Source organism: Haemorhous mexicanus, chromosome 1 (genome assembly GCF_027477595.1).
Source record: "Haemorhous mexicanus isolate bHaeMex1 chromosome 1, bHaeMex1.pri, whole genome shotgun sequence".
NCBI classification, from domain to species: domain Eukaryota; kingdom Metazoa; phylum Chordata; class Aves; order Passeriformes; family Fringillidae; genus Haemorhous; species Haemorhous mexicanus.
The window spans coordinates 32,652,339-32,673,671 of NC_082341.1; the positions used below are offsets into that span (position 1 = coordinate 32,652,339).

The 21,333-nt window shown below is 40.6% G+C and overlaps 2 protein-coding genes across 7 annotated transcripts in view; one reads left to right on the forward strand and one right to left on the reverse strand.

Moving 5' to 3' along the window:
• The window catches only part of PALS2 (protein associated with LIN7 2, MAGUK p55 family member), a 57,923-nt gene extending 49,633 nt beyond the window's left edge, over window positions 1-8,290 (forward strand). For both annotated transcript variants that reach the window (XM_059845078.1, XM_059845085.1), the window contains exon 12: window positions 1,448-8,290. In XM_059845078.1, the coding sequence (XP_059701061.1) occupies window positions 1,448-1,624 (177 nt within the window). In that variant the 3' untranslated portion in view covers window positions 1,625-8,290. The remainder of the gene's footprint in view (window positions 1-1,447) is intronic.
• Window positions 8,291-8,987: 697 nt separating this feature from the next.
• The window catches only part of GSDME (gasdermin E), a 35,663-nt gene continuing 23,317 nt past the window's right edge, over window positions 8,988-21,333 (reverse strand). For all 5 annotated transcript variants that reach the window (XM_059845110.1, XM_059845120.1, XM_059845101.1 and 2 more), the window contains 6 exons: window positions 20,317-20,437; window positions 15,316-15,504; window positions 13,570-13,697; window positions 13,268-13,454; window positions 11,829-11,902; window positions 8,988-10,615 (listed from right to left, as the gene is read on the reverse strand). In XM_059845110.1, the coding sequence (XP_059701093.1) occupies window positions 10,385-10,615; window positions 11,829-11,902; window positions 13,268-13,454; window positions 13,570-13,697; window positions 15,316-15,504; window positions 20,317-20,437 (930 nt within the window). In that variant the 3' untranslated portion in view covers window positions 8,988-10,384. The remainder of the gene's footprint in view (window positions 10,616-11,828; window positions 11,903-13,267; window positions 13,455-13,569; window positions 13,698-15,315; window positions 15,505-20,316; window positions 20,438-21,333) is intronic.

The following is a 21,333-nucleotide window of genomic DNA, read 5'->3' on the forward strand; positions in this document are numbered from 1 at the left end:
AATATCTTGAATAAATGCTGACAGGGCATTCAAAGCTATAAAATGGGGGGGAGGGGTTGGTTAGTATTTCCACTAAATGAGTGTATAATTTTTAGTCATGAGTTCTGGTTATTATGCATTCTAGTATCTCTGTGGATGCTCAGTCATCCCTCTTTCCTGCCCAAAATGAGCCCTGAATTTTATGGTGCATATACAAGAAGGCAAGGTTAAAACTGTCCAGACAAGTATAAAAATAATTTCCTGCACTTCCTAATATTTGATTCCCTAAGGGACATCTTTGCCTCTGTATTACTTCTTATGAATAATAAAGAGGTTCGTTAAATTTCAGCTACCCATTTATGTGTCTTTACGGATTCTGCATTGCATCCCTGCACATGTATATGGAGTATGATTTGCTATTTCATATTCTTGTGCTTCCTGAACAAATGAAAAACAAATGGCATTTAAAGTATTGCAGTTTGCTTGTTAGTGGACCTGGCTGTATTATTTCTAGCATCCTAACCCATTCCATTACAAAAAGTCTGGCTCTTGGGGTCGTACATTTACTTGTTTCCTTCATTCACTGTGAAGGAAAGGCTATTGACAAACTTAGTTTTTCATTTTGGCTTTTACATTGAAAGCTGTATCAGGACTTGAAAATATTGAAATAATTACTGTAAAGGGAGACAAATCCCATAACTACTTCAAAAAAAAATTGCTGTTGTGCAAAAATTGAGAGGAGCTTTTAAAGAATGTCGCACTAGCAAAACATGAAAAGTGCTCAAAAGGCACTTCATAAAGGCTTCATCATGTAGGAATATAAATTTCCTGCATATTTTGCAGCTCATGTCAGGACTACAGTAATGTAGCAGTAGTTTACAAATGAGAGACTGATGTCAGGTGAGCTAGGCTGAAATGTTGTCTCTAAAAGCCATAAGGTATTCTAGAGCTTTATTCTTCTAGAAATTGTCTTTCATTTCATCCTAATTTAAGATCTTGGATTTTTGGTGTCTTCTGTGGAAATAAAAGCAAGACAATGACTGAGTCAGTATTTACAAAACTGACTCAGTCATTCCTAAAGCATTAATTTTATTCTGGTTGGATCATCAGTTGCCCTTACAAAGTGATTAACTGCTCCCTGTACACACCAGCCCAAGTTCACATGCTTCTATTGATTTTCTTCAAAATTGCAAGATTGGCAAACATTTGCTTGCCATATTTAACATTATTGACACCTCTCAGAACTTTTTCAGCCCTTTCAGTGGTATTTTAGCTCAATTTCTGTGTGAATTTATTATAAATGAAAACTTCCCTAATTTGTAAAATGTATGCAGTGTCTAGCTTTAAATAGTCAGTTGCAGTATGTACTGAAGGGATCTTCTTCTGCATCTAAAAGGATTTGCCAAGTCTTATCTTTAAATCTTGAGTGAGATTTAGATTCACTGATCCTTAAAAATCTCTTGCACAGGACACTGATCTGAAAAAAACAGTGGATGAGAGTGCCCGGATCCAGCGAGCCTACAACCACTACTTTGACCTGACCATTGTAAATGACAACCTGGACAAAGCCTTCGAGAAGCTGCAGACGGCCATCGAGAGACTGAGGCTGGAGCCCCAGTGGGTGCCCATCAGCTGGGTCTATTGAGTGTTCCAGAGGGAGCTTCAGTAACAAATAAAGTCAGCAGCAGCAAATGTGACGTGTAGATACTGATGATAACCTACAGCACCTGTGCATTTTTACTCTGTGTATATTCAAAAGTACACTGTTCTGAATTTTTATAAAAATGTTGAAGAGAAAGTGTACTTAAATATGTAATTTATTTTAATTTTTCTAACTTTTTACAGATAACCTTTCTATTCATATCACATGAAGGAAATGCGTTTAAGCATTTTTCTATGTTTTGATTTAGTATCTTTGCCTTTTTCATCTAAGAAACTTTCATTCACTTCAACATTTACATCTTGGTCTTACATTTTCACTGTGATTAAAAAAAGGATACTTGAAACAATTTTTGTAAAATTTGTTAATGTCAGTGTTTAACTGATCAAAAGTCTATAGCTCTTATTAGGAAAGAACACTAATTTCTTTGAGGTTTTTTTTCTTCTTCAAAAAATAATAATTTCATGGGAGCAGAATTTTAAATATTAAAAGTAGTAACAAAAACACAGGTCCATTGCTCCAGCTGCTTTCAGCTTAATGTTGGTGCATTCCTGATGTTTCAAAAGTTCTTGATATCTCTTGATTTAGATAATTTTTGTGTAGATTCCCTTATATCAGTCTCCTAAAATAACATAGAGCAATATAGAGCAATACCTTGCAAGCTGCTTATTACGCTTTCTTGGGAGCCAACCTGTTAGCCCATTAGAGTTGAAGAACTGACATTAGAAAGTCATATGCAAGGTAATTCAGTGCAATTTGAATAATGGTGAAGTAGCATGAGAGAGAACCTGATAATGTGGAGCCTTGTAGGTGACACTTAATGTTTAGGACTATTTATTCACCCTTGTGAAAACATATTGCTTAAAAAAAAAGAAAAAAAAAGTAATTTTCTTTTCTTAGGACATTTTTCTGTATTTGTATAGTGATCTGTGGCTTCATTTCCTGTGATGTCTAGATGGGTTCTAAATTATCTTTTAAATATTTGTGTGTGATCAACTGCTGTATTTTGAGTGTTGTGTAATGGCATTTCTGTGCTTTTTCTTACATTGTTTTTAATTGCATTTTTCATTAGATAGCTTGTGAATTGGAAGCTTACTGCTAAAAAGCAATGTTGTTTATAGTTTTTTTCATTTACAGTGTATTTCCTTTTTAGTGACAATTCTCCCCTCAGTATGCTCATTGATATAATTCATATTAGGTTAGGTTCAGGTTCATTGATCAAAACTTAAGCTGGTGTAAATTAATGAGAACAGAAGGAAAATACAGCTTGTTGCTCAGATGAGCTCTTTTTGTGACCATGTTTTATATGACACTGTCAGCTGTTGTATATAGTCACATTCACCATCACATGCTGGGTTAGGTGTCTAAACTGAAGTCATCTGTTTAATTCCTCTTCCATCTGGTGACAGGCACCTGGCTTCTGGATTCAACACCAAAGTGTGACCTGGAATGCTATCCTAAGGCATCTTCCTCAGACCTGTTGAAGGAAGACAGGCTTAGGCACTGTAAAACACCATTGCTTTCTATGGCTCTCAAAAGACTTTTATGTGCACAAGGAAAAGAAAAAATTGAGTGGATGTAGTAGAGGAAAGCTGTTTAAAAAAACCTGTATGCAAGAGATGGTTTTTACACAGCCTGTAAAGTTGATTGTTGTGGGGGAAGAGGGACAGAGGAGACTTGAAATCCCTGTGTGTGTGTGTGTGTGTGGAAAATATCAGTTAAACTTGTGTGTAGCACAGGAGATCTTCTTAGCTCTTAATACTGAGATTTCAAAATGTCTTTCAGAGGGAATATGAAATTCTCTAAGGAAAATTTGTACCACTGCTTTTTTATTGTCATGCTTTCCAGGATGTGTTTTCTCTGTTTTTTTTTTTAAGTTTGTCAGAGCTCTCAGTTGTGGCACCAGCACAGGACTTGTAGTTTTCTTTCCCAGGAGACATTCTGTGATCCTGTTGCTCAGAGGCTGCTTTGAGAAGTGGATGGAGTGTGGTGTGTAGCAGCAAATGATAGCAGGGCTGTTGCTTGGCTATTTCAGTGATTTGCTTTTGGCACTGTGCTGAACATGGCTGAACTGTGTTTGTGTACTTTGTCATGGGAGACCTCTGTATGGTGTAAATAAGATATGCTGTCTGGACAGATAAGATGCCTTTTCATTATGAGTTAGAAATATACCCTTATTTCTGATGCCAAAAGTGGGCTGAGTTCACTCTTCCCCAATGAATGGAATGAGAAGATTCTTCAGTTTACACACCTCAGTACTTCATATTGCAAACATCACTTATTTTCATCTTTTTTCTGCAAATTTACTGAACCAACCACATGAAACACAGCCACCAAGGTGCAGTCAGGAAAGCTTCTCTCTGCTCCTTCTGTTTCCTTCCCAGGGAGAATACTGTCAAGAGAGTCTCCCTAGTTAGCAATCTCTAGAATAGTCATGTATTTGCTAAAGCCTAAAGCTTTAATGTTTGCTGCAGGTTCACACTGTGGGTTTAAGTCAGGAGGTGGAACGTTGTGGCTGAGCTTTGGGTGGTGGTGGTGTAGATAGCAGTGAGCAATTCTGCAGTGCAGTTCTGAAGCAGTAAGAGAAGGTGACTTGCTTGGGTTGGCACAAAGATCGTGTGGAAATACCTGCAGGTCTGATTTGGTTGTCTGTGTGCCAGGCTGGTGGGGGGAAAACAACCCAAACCCAAACACCACACCCCTTGCATCTGTTTGTTAAATCTTGAGTGTTCCCATTGGATTGTTTAATGGTGAGAGGGGGAGAGAGATTGCTTTGTTTCTTCCTGGTAGTTTTGGGTTTTTGCACAGTCAGATTTTCATGATACTTTGCTTAGTTTTTCCCCACCTGGTAGAATGACTGGAATGAGAATAACAGTTACTATTTTTTAAAAAAATGTTCTTGGAGGTTCTTGAAACGCTGGTGTTGTTTTAGTCACATCCACAGCAGTGACAGTCCCTACCTGTCAGGGTGTGCTGCATCAGCTATCAGACAGGGGCCTGTACGTTGTGCAGTTAGGGGAGAAGACACTATGAGAGGCTCATTTTGAGCAAGCAAAAACATTTCATAAAACACCTATTTGGAGTATTTTGGGGGAGTTAAAATAACTGGGATTTCATGTTATCTCATTCTGTACTAAACATTCATCTTCCAGATACTAACAGGAAAACTTTACATTGACTGTTAAAGAGTACAATAGGTGTGTTTGAGCGAGGTGAAGATGCTGCTAAATGTTTAAGATATGTGGTATGTATCACAAGATAAATATTTAAGTAGTTTAGAAAAGTAAATTATCAAATAGTTGTCTGTGTATATGTATGTGGATGGTAAAACAAAAAATGCTCATGTTGGTTATCACATTACTAAGCTACCACGACTTAATCCAGAAAATGTTACCTGCATGTGAGACTTTAGAACTGGTACACTTCTCTCTACCTGGTTTATTGTGTTTACTAATGTATATTTTTCTAAATATACAGATATTTCAATCTAAAAAAAAAAAATTATATTTATCTGTAATTTCTATCTGTTTTGGACAGTGCATGAGGTGCTGTAAAATTCTGTACATATAGAGACTTATAGAAGAAACACTGTAGTTGCCCCGTGAATGAAAAGTTATACATAGAAGTACAGTCAGTATGCCAAGACCTGTAAGTTATTTCCCTGAATTCACCAAAAATTCACTTAAGCGTGCACCAATCTCAACTCTCCTGTAAATACTGTGGTGCATTGTGTACCCAGGTGATGACCTTGCTGTCTCTTAAGTGTTACAGCAGGTCTGCTTTAGGTTCTGCATCAAGATGCAGTCCAAGTTTAGTGGGATAATTATAATGGAATACATCATCTTGCATAGATTTATAAAGGTCTTTCAAAATGTTCTGCAAACCTTTGCAACGAAGGTAAACATGGAGCAGAAGCACAGATCTTCGTAGGCAAGGAAAATCAAGTTCATAACCAACGCAGTATCTCTGACTTGGGCTGTGTTCTCAGTTCAGGGCAGCTCTGTGTACAAAAGCTTTGTGGAGCAGGATGGCAGATCAGCTCATCGCTTTTGAATTTGTGTTTATACAAACTGTCACATCTTGGCTGAGCTCAAACTGTGACATTTTTTCCTTCATCCTCTCTACTCGCTGCATCTTCTAAAATCATACCTAAGTGACTTGCTTACAAATTGCCTGCAGCTCAGTGCTCAGGAAGTTACCTGGGTTTGGTTTTGTTTTTTGAAGAGGGTGATTCACCTAAGAAATGGGAAACTTCTTTCTCTTTGTTACACAGAAAATCCCTGGCTAGGTACCCCCTTGAGCCCAGTGGGCCTCTGCTATGCTCAAGGACCAGTGGAGAGCAATCAAGCAGAGCGTTTCAGAGATCAGGAACTGGGTTCTTACCTGTCCTTATGCATGAGCCAATCTTGTGAACATAAACTCCCTTCACCTACCCCATGGTTCCCAGCCAAGCTTCCTGTAGGTTGCTTCTCTGCTCGCACTGAACCTTGAGGCCGTGTCCCAGTGCATGGACAGTGTCTCCTGCAGCAGCTGCCCTGTTGCCCATTGTGCCTGTGGGTGCAGCTCTCGGATAACCAACAGCTGGGGCTCTGCTACATGTCCTGCACATCTGTACGGGCTGTTTGCTTCATGCGGGGTTCCCTGCCTCACCCAAATTCCAAAGAGTTCAAGTACCACATGGTTATTGCCAAACTTCATGATGCTACTTTTGCAGAAGTGGTGAGATCATTTTATTGGTGTCTGTGTGGTGGGTACTGGATCAAAGACTCGTAGTCTGCTGGGCCTGGGCCTCTTGCCTTAAATACCCCTCAGCTCCCAGCACCCTCCTCTTCCTGCAATAAAAACCTCTCCTGGGCCATTGAAAGGGGTTCTATCCTTAAGGCTACTTTAATTTACTTTCTCTGGTGGACTGTTGTGACTGACAGTGCTGAAGTGAAGTCCTGGCCCTTCTTTTTTGGCCTATACTTCTTAATTTTCACATATGTTTAACAGGCTTGCTGGTGGGAATTGTCTGGGATTCTCAACTTGTGTCTTATAGAGGAAATAGTAGTTAACAAGAACATCAGTATTTAGGACTTGGACAACTCACTGGTTTTAGGCCCAAGACAGATTCTAAAAATAAAAATAGAAAACACTTGTAAAATAATCAGTTTTGGTTATTTTTACAAGCAGCTTTGGCTTCTGATCATATTAAAAGCGTGCTTGTGCCCACACACACAAACACCCATATATATGCATATATAAATAAAACTTCGGGGTAAATGCTGCAAACAATTCAGGCAATGTCTACCAAATTACCTGAATTCTCAGCAGTTGACAATGTAACTGTAGTATCCCACTGCAGAATTCTCAGTTCATTTGCTAGTACTGCAGCTGGGATTTACTGGTACAGGCCTAAAAACAAACCCCAGCTTGGTGAAGGCCGTTATGTAGCTTCACCTACAAATGGAATTAATTCAGCAGGCGTTCAGCACTATTTATATTTTACAGCGTAAATGACACTTGAAGTAAATTAGGTTTTTTCTTGGTATTTGGAACTGTTTGTATGCTCACTGGGTATGGAGTTCCTTTTGCTGCTAGGACAGTGGTCAGGTAACAGAGTTAAAAGTAGTCCTGGAAGCACTTTCTCCCATTTAGCTTTTTCGTTTTTATGTCACTAGCTTCATGCTAATGCTTTTCCATGCAATTTTGTTTGTTCCCATGGCTGAGCCAACTCTTGGTTACTCCACAAGCAGCCAACATTTACCTGAATACAGCAGAGCCTCTTCCAAAAACCTCTTCTGTTACCTGACCTCTCACATGATCCTTAGCAAAAAGCAAAATGAACAGTGCTGCTTTGTACAGGCAAATAAAAAAGGTTTTGGCTGATTTTTGTTGGTTTAGGTCTTGTACACAATTATGTGTGGAGATAACTGCTGAAATACATTGTTTCCCCCTAGGAAAATGCATGTTGAGCATCCCTTCCCCACCCCCCATGTGTTGCCCATGTGTAACATTTGTGCACTGCGGTGTAGGGAGGGGAACTGCTTCTGTGGGGTTTAAAACACAAGGAAGTTGCTGCTCTCCGACCTCACCGGGCTAAGAACTGTAGGATCTTGGTTGTGTTTGGGTTTATACGTGTATTAGAACTCTGTCACCAGGCGTTTCCTTACCTTGCTGCTTCTCACTACTGGTCTTGCCAGTTGGAAGCTCTCATGGTTTTCTGTTTTGTGGGTTTTTTTTATTTCTACGGTATATTAAATTAACCTGGATTTGAATTTGTAAAACTTTCAAAACTGCTCTCCTGTAAAAAATAGTTTCTTTAGCTAAAAACTTCCTACAAGAAAAATCTTAACCATTAGCTGATTTTTTTAATATAAACCTGGAAATTATTTAGTACCTAATTGTTTGAATACAGTACTGTAGAGCAGGCCTAGGATATGGGACTTGTTAGCATTGTGACTTCATACTGATAAAGTCAGCTACTATGTGGGATGTTTTTAAATTGTGACTTGTTTTCTAAGACCCCCCCGCCTTGTCTTTTTCACAGCTAGTATTTTCACAGTAAACACAGCCAAACATAAAAATGTTAATGTACAAATGATGAAATTCTGTTAATTCCCAACAAAATATTTTTGTATATAATAAAGATTTAATATTGAAAAAATGTAACTGGCTTTTTTTCTGATTATTTTTGGTCATAGTCTGCATTTGAGCCACTTAACATATCAAGGACCAGTCTTTGAATCTTCCTTTTATCTTTGGATTTTGGTGCTCCACCTACATAAAAGCAGCTTTTCAGTTAGTTTTGTTTATCTCCCTGTTCATGAATGTGCCAAATCCCCATTCCATGCACAGGGAGACCTTGGAGGTCTTCAGCCACCCTGGGAATGTTGTCACTGCTGAATGTGGGCACCTGATTTCTGAGCACTGCAGCAGAAGGGAGTCAATCTCCTGGGCCCACACTGGAATGGGCCAGTGGACAAAGCCCAGGGATTTGGGCAGCTGGAAAGAGGCAAGTGCTGGGTACTAGCAGCAAGGTAGAGCCTGCTGCCCTCTGCAGGTAGTACATAGTCCTTGAAAGGCTGCTGACCTCGTCCTGCATTGCAAAGGTATGGATTCTCCAACCTTCCTCCTGGGCAAGGCAAAGGGCAGCAGTATTTTGGGGAGGTTAAGTCAGGGTGTGATATCAAACCCTTTATCAGACAAGCTTCAGCCTCCTCTGAAGCACCCTATGGGTCTTTTACCACCTCCTTTGCTAGGGAAGACCACATCTAAAAAGCATCTTCCATGTGAGGCCAGCCTGGATTCGCTTGTTTGTCGAAGATGCAGTCCCCAAAAGAAAAACAATGGAAATTACAAGCATAAGTTATTCTATTGTTTTGACATAGCATTTAATAGGAAGTTTTCGTAAACTCATTACAGAGGCAACTTTTAGTAGTGATAGGTAAAAGACAACTGTCCCACCTACACACCGCTCCCAGAAGCAGAGTTCCCTGCTTCCAGCTCCTCAAGGATGTTTCCTTCTACACCAGCACAAAGTTCAGGCAACACCATCAGCTTCACTGAACAGATGAGATGCAGAAACGCCCACGTCCCAGCGTGCAGAGCTATCCTGAGCTCTCGGGGAGTGGAAAGGCACCGTGGTGCTTTTCTGCAAAGTCCATGTCCTCACGGAAAGCTGAACTGACGTGACTTTTTAAAGGCTTCTCAGACAATCTGCTCAAGGCTGTGTGGGAATAGAGCAGGAAACTGAGCAGAACTCCTACCCACCAGCTACGCTGCAGGGCCTGGTTGCTGATCACCCCCACGCAGGTGCCTGCTTGTTTGCTCTCAGCCATCTCATGATCTCATCTGTAAGCATTGATACTCCACCTACTTGGAACATCTCCCCAAGCCCACATTTACAGTGATCTCTGCTGCATTTCTGTTCCATCCATGATTATAAAAAATTATGATGAAAAAACAGACAAAATAGTTCAAGCACACAGTGCTTTACTAATACTTTTCTGTTAGTCAAAGAAACAAGCAAAATATCTGCACTGAAAACGTCATATGGGTAAAATGATCATTTCTGTGGTGTGCATCAGGGACCCTCCATGTGCTCACACCAGAAGACACTGCCATGCCAAAGTTCAGAATGCAGCTGAAACTCCCTAACACAAGTAAAAACATACCAGAAAACAGAACGCTGTACAGAGGTATGAATCCCTAAAGTGGGTCGTGGTGGTTGAAAAAGAGGCTTTGTTATTTCCTGCAGTGTGCAGTTCACATCCATAAAAGTCAAACAATAATTAATAAGAGAATCTAATCGAGTACCTTTTAAGAGCCCTCCATTGCACTTGCTCCAGAGTGAAGGCATTCTGCACACCCAGGCTTAAGGAGAAAAACAGTTGCTGCATTGCAGAACCCTGGGTTTCCAGGACCTGCCTGTTTGCTTGCTTACAAAAAGCAGTTTGTATTTTGCTGCTTTCTCCCATGCATATTAATGCAAGCAATCAAGCTTTCACTGCCCTGCAGATCTGACACCTACCAGAGCAGCTATGTTCAGTTTCTCTCCCATGGCTCTCTTTTTTAATTTCTCCCCTTCATCCCTTATTTATGTATTTCTCACTGACACTGCAGAGTCCCCTGGTCACCCTAATTCCTGGCTGTGCTGCCTTAAGTACCAACAGAACAGTGCTACTGCTGATTCCAAACACCAAAATTACAGAGCTACAAAAGAAGCAACAGGCTACAGCAAAAACTAGATACTCAGTACAGCTCCTATACATTCCCACCTAAAGCATGAAATCCATACAGGGCAACATAAAGAACAAGTGGGAAGAATCTCGGTTCTTTCTTAGTTACAGCTCTCACAGAAGACTCTGTCCTTTCCAGATTAATGTTTGATGAAGCAAACAGCCTTTGCACGACCTCAAATCTTCCTCTGTCAGCAAGGGTGGCCACCAAAGGACTGCTCAGCGCCACAGTGCCATCGGCTGAAGCGACGTTAGGCTGTATTCGTGAGAGAGAGCGAAAGACAGAGACATTAAAACATTTTCCAGGCACTGCTGTTCCTGCCACAGACCAGCTCAGTTTCATATAAAACCACCGGAGAGCTGACAAGGCAGCAGCAAAAGGTCAAGATTCCCTTTGCTATTAGCCCTGACAAGTACGACGTACTGATCCAGAACCAAAGCTCTGTGGCATGCTTTAAGGGGAAACATCTCTCCTACTGTGTCATTCCCTGAGTTCAGCTTCTCTCACATCACACTTACCTATCACTCTGAGCAAACAGGAGAACTCCCTTTGCCCCTACATATTTAAAGGATTTTACTATTGTTTTTCTAAGTGACTTGAAAAAGCTTAGAAAAATCACAGAACCATAGAATATTTTGGGTTAGAAGGGACCTTAAAAGATCATTCAGTTCCAATCCCGCTGCCACAGGCAAGACACTTTTCACTAGACCAGGCTTTTCAAAGCCCCATCCAACCAGGCCTAGAACACTTCCAGGGCTGGGGCACCCACAACTTCTTTGGGCAACCTGTTCCAGTGCCTCACCACTTGCATAGTAAAGAGTTTCTTCCCATCTAAACCTACTCTCCTTCAGTCTGAATCCAGTCCTTCTTGTCCTGTCAATACATGCTCTTGTAAAAAGTCTCTCTCCACCTTTTTTTAAATTTCCTTCAGGTACTGGGAGGCTACAAATAGGTCACCCCAAAGCATTCTCTTCTCCAGGCTAAACAAATCCAATTCTCTTATTCTTTCCTCAAAGGAGAGGCGCTCCATTACTCTAATGACCTGCATCATTCCTTCAGCAGTTACAATAAATGGCCTCAGAGCTTTGAGACTTCAGGGTTTGCCAAGGCTCAAGCACTGTTGCTATCAAAGCAAAATTTGTTTCCCAAGGAGAGGTGGTTACTGCTACTGAGACTTTAAAACAGTGAGACTATTGGAAAAATAAAACCAGAGCTTAAGTCACAATTTTTTTTTGCTCCCAAGCCATGAAACCTCCCAAATACAGTAATGTTCAGAAGTTAGATATCCATGTGGGGTAAATTACGGGCTGCACTTGCCATGTCAGATTCTGACCTTGGCTAAGCACTGCCTACAGCTGAAATTCCCACTGGAGCTTGACATCTCCTTCTTTATTGGGGAGAAATATGGCTGAGGACACAGCCACTCCTACTGCTGTGCCCATGAGCACATCTCATCTCCATTACTCACCAAACAACACAAGGCCGGAACAACCTGAAGATCGCAGCAGGCACGCAGCAGGACAAGGGTGTCATCAGGCAGCTCTGGGGAGGACACATGCACAGGCAAAGGTCATTTCCAGTGAACTCTGCACCAGGCTGGCTGCTGGAGCAGGAGATTCATCAGGGAGCTAAAAGGTCCTCCTCAGCTGGATGTTTGGAAGAGGCTGGTCCAGCCCCTTCCCGCTGGCAGAACAGAATGGGATGGGCAAAGGGTCTGACTATCTCTGTCCTTGAGAAAAGTCATTTGTAGAAAAGGGGGTTTCCTCCCCAGCACCTTGCCTCTCCCTAAGTATCTCCTCAGTGTTTAACTCCGAGTCTGGAGGCTGGATAAATGACTTAAGCCTTGAATCAACCAAGAAGCTATCCTCCCAAATCCATACATGATGCTAACTTCTGCAAAGCGCAATTTGAGAGGAACTGCATAGCTGAGACTGCCTCAATGCTGGGAGATGGACTAGCTGATCCCTGTGGTGCCCTTCAACTCTGTAACAAAAAGGCTGTAATTCCTACAAAAAAGCAACAAGCATAAAACAGCTTTTGAATCTAGATCCAGCTACATTTGTGTCTGGACTTCAGCAGCAGACATTATCTCCAAAGTCAGGTAATAATGCAACACACTCAATTAACTGTGCCCTGCTGTTAATGGCATCTGACAATTGATACCACATCAGCAGGTTTCTGTTTTCTATTTCTCTTCTCTCTCCACAAATGAGTTAAGCTCTCCCACCTGGGTCCTGTGCATATATGGATGCACACTGACATTCTGCTGCACGGTGCCACAATTTACACTGGACTTTCCTTCATTATCTTAATGTCAGGAAATTCTTTATATACAAGAGAGAAGAGAAAAATCCAGGGAAGTCTGTCTTGCACTTTGCAGGTAGCTTTTAATTAACACTGTGGTGCCTACTAGATTGTGAGGATGGCATTTGTTTGACATTTATGTTTAATCTCCTGTTTCAGCAGCTGCAATACAGCCCTCTAATTGCAGTGTCTCTGTGCTAAACTCATTTTTGCTAAATTTAGTTTGCACTTGAACAATACACACTGTTACACAGGAGACAACACCTAATTTGTAATTCTCAGCATTTAGGCAGGAAGGACTCTGGCATGCAGTAAGTACAGAAATTAGCTTGCCAAACTGCAAATGCTCACACTCAGCAGAAGCAAAGTTGAGCAGTCTTGGGGGAATGTGTAATTTACACACAAAATCTGTCAGTGATTGAGGGCTGAATTTAATTCACAGCCAGGAATGCTAAGCATAGTATAGCAAACTCATAAAATGGGAGCAGAAAAATTTATGTTCATGCAGCTCACCAACTGCTCAAAGAAAGTCATAAAAGCTTTAACATGGAGGGAGCTTCTAAAAGGAAAATAAAAATTTTAAAAGGGCTTTTCACAACATACCAGATATGGCACTGATAAGAAGGTGAGCAGCTGAGAAAAGTTCTTCATCTTGAGGCTGATATTTCTGCAACAACAGCTCACTCTTTAAACTGCACCCTAAGAGCTGTAAGAAGTCAAGGAGGTCTCTTTGTTGTTCAAGTTTTAACTCCTCCAGATCTGGCTTGTCTCCTGTGCAGATATCATCAAACTGAAAGCAAAAGAATAAGCAAAACTTCTTGAAAAGAGAAAAATTCAAGAAAAGAGAATACTAGTACTATTCTGAAATTACTTTTAGGAAGCAATGGAAAGATTCTTCATCTCACCATGTCCCCCAGGGCAGTCACCATTTCTTCATGGAGCAAGAGTTCACAAAGGGTTTTATATAAAGCTCTTTGCTTGTCTTCTGGAAGCTTCACAAAGGACTGGAACTGGGTCTTCAACTGTGACAGATCTTTCCCAAGAAAGCAGTGGAAAATAAAACTAAGTATTTCTACACAAATGCTAGCAAAACCAGGTAACATTTTGCTATGTGTTTCACAAGCTCATTTATCACCACACCTTGACATCCCTGACATCCTGATTTCCACCAGCACAAGTTATAATGCAAGGTTTGAACAGATCTGATTTTATTTCCTAAGGAGTCAATGAAACCTCAATGCAAACATTAAGAAAAGAGAACAGCTACCAAGAATCAACATTTTGGTGCACTATATTTCTAATATTTTGAAATTCAATACTTTAATGTTAACAAACTAACTACATCTTAAGTCTCCCACTTCAAAGTTTATCTCCAGAGAATGTTCATTTATATGGCAGAATGAAGAGCACTCACTAAGTACAAGGAAGTGCTCTGCATTCATTTTCTCACAATTCAACTATGACACTGAAATTAAATCTTCTGTGACATAAAATTATCATGTTGCTAAAAAAAAAAAAATGAAGCTTTCAAATCAATAATGCCAACTGGAAGGTTGGAAGGGCTCTTTTATCCACATTCCAAAAATGTGGGCATGAAAGTGTTCTCAAATTTGTTTAAAAGAACTTTTCCTTCATGTTACTCCAGTCAAGAAACAGGCTCTGTTTAAAGACGTCCTTTATAACTAAAATATTACTTCACTGGAGAAAACAAAAAGCCCAACCACAGGCAGGTATTATGTTTATCTGATGCAATGGTATGAATTTGTCTACACAAGTAACAGAAAATGAAATGTACTTCCAAATTCTTTAGTAAAAACAATTTTTTTAGCTTTTTCATTATCCAAGAGCCAGCAGAGGTCAAATTATTTAAAGAAATCTCCGAGCTTTTTAAGCAAGAAAAGCAAATAGGTATGTCAAACTAAAACAAAAAATTGAAGAGTGGCATACCATTCTTTCACAAGTGTTTTTACATATTGTTTACTAATCAAGGGTGAAACTGAGAGACAGGATGGTGATACTCATCAGGAGAACCAGCTGTAAGAACTGAGGAAAAGCACAGTGTGTTCTGAGACCTTGACTGGTTTTCCCTTTTTACATTCCACCAGTAACATTTCTGCCTCTTCTTTCCACATTCCTACAATAAAAACTTGTACCTGAGCCATTATAACAATTTGCAAATCTCCATTTAAACCACATCTTGATTTTCTCAGTTACAAAGCTTCTCAGAAAATAATGAGGCTAAGTGAAGGCAAGGTAGATCTCTATTTCTGAGACTTAACCTGTAACTGAGAAGCTTTACTGAGAGTATTTTTCAAATAATGAGAAACTATTTTCAGTGACCCTTTCTGAATGAAAGCATGTATCATCACTAAACTTGCAGAGGTTATCTGGAATGTAAAAGAGCCATCTGACTTTGTAAGATGATATTTACGACAGATGGATTCAGAATCATCACAGAAGGAGTCCACTGCATACACTCACTGCAAACTGATTTTTTTATATTCTCTCAGTGCATTCCCCTAAGAGTTCCTGATAAGAGCTATTAAAATGAACTAACAAGATTTCTTACTTACTATTGTACCAGATTATTTCTGCCTATCAGGTTATTTAATGCACTGTAATATAATCATGCAAAGCATTTCTGGTAATACCTTGTTTCAATATACTTATAGAAGCATCACTGGGAACGAGGTTTTTAGCCCCAGAGTACATCTCATTATCAACAGCATCTGGCTGATAGAGGAATGAAGCATCTCTGAATTCAACTGAATGGGGATAAGCTGAGCCTTCTGCACTTTCCTTTTCAAAACCTCCTTGCTGTTCATCTAGCAGACAGAACTCTGTAATTAGAAATTCAATCAAAAACAATAATTAATAAAACAGACGAGCAATTACTGAATGAGAGGATAGCTTGTATTTTCTAGGGTTCTCGCATGTCATTTCTCCATGTCTTGTCTCTTCCAGATGGAGAGAACGCCAGGGGTTGCTGTGCCTGTGAATTATTGAGCATTCTTGCAGCCCTGATGTTTGGTACGGTGTGTACAGACAAGACCTGTGGTGCAGCTGCCTCCTACAGAACATGACACCAGTTCCTGTGAACTAAATTAATGTAGACAGAAAATAACATGAAAACTTCCCTGTAAACCAGAATGCTGCAGACAGGAGAAGCAGGTAGGGATTCTTGATGTTTTCACAGAATCACAGAATAAGGTGAGTTGGAAGGGGCCCTCAGGGATCATCATGTCCAGCTCCTGGCCCCGCACAGCACCATCCCCAAGAATCACACCATGTGCCTGAGAGTGTTGTCCAAACACTTCTTGAACTCTGCCAGGTTGGTGCTGTGACCACTTCCCTGGGGAGCCCTTTCCAGCGCCCAAACACTCTCTGGGTGAAGAACCTTTTCCTTATATCCAACCTAAACCTCCCTTGACACAACTTTGGGCCATTCCTTGTTGCTGGTCAGCACAGAGAAGAGATCAGCATCTGACCCCCTCCTCCCTTCACAAGGAAGTTGTAACTGCAGTGAGGTCTCCCTCAGTCTCCTCTTCTCCAGGCTGATCAACCCCAGTGCCCTCAGCTGCTCCTCATACAGCTTCCCCTCAAGGCCCTTCACCACCTTCACTGCCCTCCTTTGGGTACTCTCTAAGAGTTTTCTTACATTGTGGCACCCAAAACTGCCCCCAAGGTGAGGCTGCTCCAGCTCAGAGCAGAGTGGGACTTGCCCGGCTGGGGATTCTGTGCCCAACTCTCCCCAGGACAGGGTTGGCCCTCCTGGCTGCCAGGGCACTGCTGACTCAGATTCACCCTGCCATTGCCCAAGACCCTCAGATCCCTTTCCATGGCACTGCTCTCCAGCTTCTCATTCCCCAGTCTGTACTTTGTCTAAGAGACATGCTGTAATGCAGGCAAGGAGATCCACTCATGAAGGTGATACATGAAAGTACTCTCTGAGATTTCTAAGAACTCTTGCAAGTCCTTCACAGACATTCTGCTGGTCATGGCACTGACAAACTCCTCTTTCTCAGCCAAGCCACAGGTCCATTCTCAAGTCCTCCGGGTAAGTGGATAACAGGAGACTTCTGAGAGTCTCTAAAGGACATCACCCAGGGATGTTTCCTTACACAATCGCTCTGCAATAACTGTCTCTCTTCAGTAATACCACAGAGGAAATAACATGCCCTGGATGGATTACCCTTTCTGCCTCATCTTTGTGACAAGCACTGGCCAAACTCACCCAAACAGGGTGAGTTCTTGTCCTGCCATCCCAGTGCTCCCAGCCTGATGAAGTTAAGGGCTTCCTGGAAAGTACAAGGAGCCTTTGTAGGAGTTATGCTGAGAAATCCGGAGTATCAAATTCTGTGCTCATGTGTCAAACACCATGCCCTAAAGATGCAGAATACAGTCAAAGCCCTGTGCAAATTCTGATCATCTTTTATTGGCTCAAATGCAAGATTTGAATGTGTACCCATGGCACTCTGCAGTGGGTCTGAGGAGAGCACAGGCAGGCTAGCAAGAGAAACTCAATTCTAAAGTAATACCTGACAGCAAAGGGAAAAAATGTAACTAATCAAGCACAGTGCTCAGATGTACGAGGAACAAAACCTAAATATAACCTTTTTGCAGTTGTAAGAGTCTGTCTTACTAAATTAAGGACATTCAAAGCAGATGAGAAAGCATGGAGAGCACTCCATCAGCAAAAAGCTTTTTCAAAGGGAAAGCAGACAAAGAAATCCCTGCCATAGAGAAAGAAAGATGACAGACCTTTATGCTTGCATAACCCTTCATGGAGAAGAAGGAGCTACAGAGGAGCAGAAAGCGATTAACACAAGCTAAGAACTTCCCAAAGCAACAAGACTCTGGACAACAGCTGAGGCACCACAAGGCCAACTCACTCATGTTACTGTCATTGAAAATAACAAGGCTTTCATATGAATCCTGAGGAGGAAGACTGTGCTAAATACACTGCCTCCCCTCCTGAGGCAAAATGATGCTAATAAGGGAAATACAACTCTTCAGATGATGTTGTTTAATCTTGTAGTTGGACTCAATTCACAGGAAAACACAGGACTCAAAATTCTGTATTAAGAGGACTGTTTGTAAATTGTGTACCGAATTCTATTACATTAATCAATGACAAACCTCCAACAGTGCAGTTAGAGCTTGTTAGTTACTCAGAAATGTTAACAAAAACATAAGAACACCAGAGATGATCAGTGAAAACAATCAAAGAAACTGCTTTATGTGGAAAAGTGGATATATTGGGACTGCTTAATTTACAGACATTTAAGAAAAAGCAAAACACACACATATAGCTATGAACAGAGCAACACAAATCAGCTGGGTGCTTTTATATTTCCTGATTTGTAAAGCAAGAACAAGAGGCACTTCAGCGCAACTTTAGAGAGACAAAACTGCAAAGCCTTAAGCAGAAACAGCTTTTACAGGGAGCGAAGAATTAGCCTGTAGAAAACAGAATGATTACAGGAAAGCACAGTGGTAAATGGATCAGAAAAGTATTATCCTTCTTCTCTAAAAAAAAAATTATTTATAAAAATATCCAAATACGTCCAGTAGCATTAGTCAGAACATTTAAAAGAAATATATACCATTCTTCCTAACAGAATAACTCAGGTACTAGCAGTTGAAAATAAAAAGAAACAATAAAAAGCTTACATGCATCTTATTCCACAATTATTTGCGAAGCAAATCCCATTAGGTTACACCTGCTATTGGTCACCTTCAGTCTCCCGAGAAAGGACTACATTACTCCTTGGATTTAACTTCAAAGGCTACTTCTATTCCCATAAACAGACACTGATCCCTGCTGCTCAGACATTAACGAGTTGAACTTTAGCCTCCACCATACTCACTCTCACTGGCAAAGTCCTATTTCTGTTGCCAGTTCCTCCCCTTTACCTTCTCAATGACACTCAGGCAAGGGAAAATAGCACAAATTAAAAAAGATAAGAGGCAGGACATAGATTATTTAAGATAAAACATGAAACAAACTGGTTTTGAAGCTTAAAATCTGTTAATATTTATTATGGAAAAAAAAAGCAGAAAAAGAAGCAGAAGTGGGAAAAAAACAGAGAAATATAGATCATTAACAAGACCCATGTATTCTTAGCTAGAGGACATGATAATTTCATGTAGAAATCATCTAAGTAGGCTATCAGTTATATACCTATGCAGTCAGACAGCCTTAATTGCACCTCATTACTCTGAATTACAGTTCGATTATAACCATGACGTCAACATCCTCTGCTATGATCTCTGTGTTCAGGCTACATCAGAACAATTCCACTTTTCAGAAACTTTTTACAGGTTACATAATATTTACTTCTATTCCTGAGCTTACAGACTTCCTTAATATCAGGAATACGATGGAGAGTTCATCTTCTGCATTTCTCATCCTAGTAAAGGACATCCTGGATTCAAACCTCAACTCTACTCCAATTCTTTCTTCAATGTACCTCCTATTTCTCTCCACTTCAGTCCTTCCCAACTTCCAGCTCTACTATCTGATTTTATTCCTCCTTGCATAACATCCTCTGAAACCTCCTTTAGGTCCGTGAGTTTAAATGAGGAGAGACAAGAAAGAAAAACCCAAGTGAATGTGAAGAGCAGAGATACAACTCCCCCCAAAGCCAATTTCAACATTTTTTTAACCTGAAAAATATTCGACTTGACATAAGTAAAGCATGACTGGACAACATGACAAGGGCATTTCTGTAACCACTTTGAGGGCAATCTTTAAATGAAAGTGTAAGCTAGCAAAGTTTAAATTCCAGTCCCAAATTCTGTTCTTAACATGACTGTTGTCTAAACATTCCTGGTTGAGAGCTGATTTACATTCAGGTCACTCTCTGCAACAGGCAAAGGGAATAGCCCAGGCCAAGGGCCAGCTGGCTGGAAGCAAAATTGCAGTGAAAGACATGGACAATAAATCTGAGAGGATCAGTAGCTTGCCCTTGCAGTTATTGAAGTTTGCGCCCAAATTTGCCCTAAACCAGAACAGCTGCATACTGGGCTGTTCTGACAAGACTGTAGCTGGTGGATTGATGGAACTGAATTTTCAGTTTGGGAAAGTGCATTCAGAGTGCTATGTCCAGTTTTGGACTCTTGAGTACAAGCCCCACATTCACAGACTGGAGATACCTAGCAAATGGCAGATACTGAGGAAAATAATTCACTACCACAGTGGTCCAACATGGTAACAGGCTGCTCAGAGGAGTGATGGAATCTCTGTCTCTGAAGATAAATCAAAACTTTATAATAGACAAGGATATGAGCAATCTGATCTAACTGAACTTAGATCAATGTTCAAAAGTTGGCCTTGCCTTAAGCAGAGGCTTAGCTACATGATCTCCTGTGGTTCCCTGAAACCTAAGTCGTTCTGAGTTTACAGTGTACTCAAGCCAGTGGTTCCCTGAAACCTAAGTCGTTCTAGAGTTTACAGTGTACTCAAGCCAGTGAAAAAGCATTACTACATCAAAGTTTTAAAATTACTAAATCTGCACAAATAACTATCAAGGCAAAGGACACCATACAACATAATCACCTTCACACACAGGGAAACACAAAAATCACTGTCCGACAAACAGCTTTGTCCCCAGTTGAACTGTGTGCCACAAAAAGAGTTTTTTACTTACCAAACTGGCCATTGTGCTTTATGAACAGTTCAATTACACCATAGGCAATAGTGGTTGCAGGAGGAATTTCAAGGATCACACTAGAATCCTTCATCAGACTTCCATTTTCACTTACTGAAACCTATAAGACAGATTTATTCACCATTTATCTGATTCAGCTACTGCATAGCTTAAACGTGTAATTAAGGTGAAAAATACAGAGGGAGAATATCCTTTATTCTTCATGATGTCTCATCAAAGTGCTACACCTCACATCTGGCATCTAAGAAAGGAACTAGATGAAGAATGAGGTAGAAACACAGTGCCAAGAGCAGCTCTCATGCTCTTAGCTACCCTGTCCTAGCACAAAGTTGAGCTTCAGGCGTAGCTTTTGCCACACGTGAAGCCCCATGTCAATGGGAAATGGGCACCCACTTCAGTGTCCTGCCTTGCCCAATTCTACTGTGACATTTCTTTTGCCCAGCTGGAGGCTGGTACCCGGAAGGTGGCATTTGCAAAGGGGGTTGTTACACAGCAATTCCCGGATTCCTGCAACTGGAGACTCACTGTACACAGAAGTGATTTCCAGCTTTTAAAAATAAACAACTTGCAGTAAATAAGCATGTTTTGACTTCAGTAGTTCCTTCTCAATTCACAGGCAATTTTTCAGATAGCCTCATAATGCAGTTAATCTCTACTCCCACGATCAAAAACAAATAGTTTCCCAATAAATATGAAAACTCAGTAGACACTGCATCCATTTGTGATGAATGATTACTCGGCGTTTCAAATAAATGCGATTCAGCAATGCATTTTGCTATTCAATTGCAATGAATTGTTTTAGGTTTGCTTCATGTTCTGCTGTAGGCAGGAATCTACAGAGAAACAGAATCACAATTTGATAGTGTTGGTGGAAACTACATTCCAGGCTCATACAAAAATGTGGCACCTTTTGCCAGAAAGGCAATGGAAAAAACATTTTACCATACAGAATTTTCACAACCAAGCACTGCAGTTTCTTCAGCACATTAGGAAAGC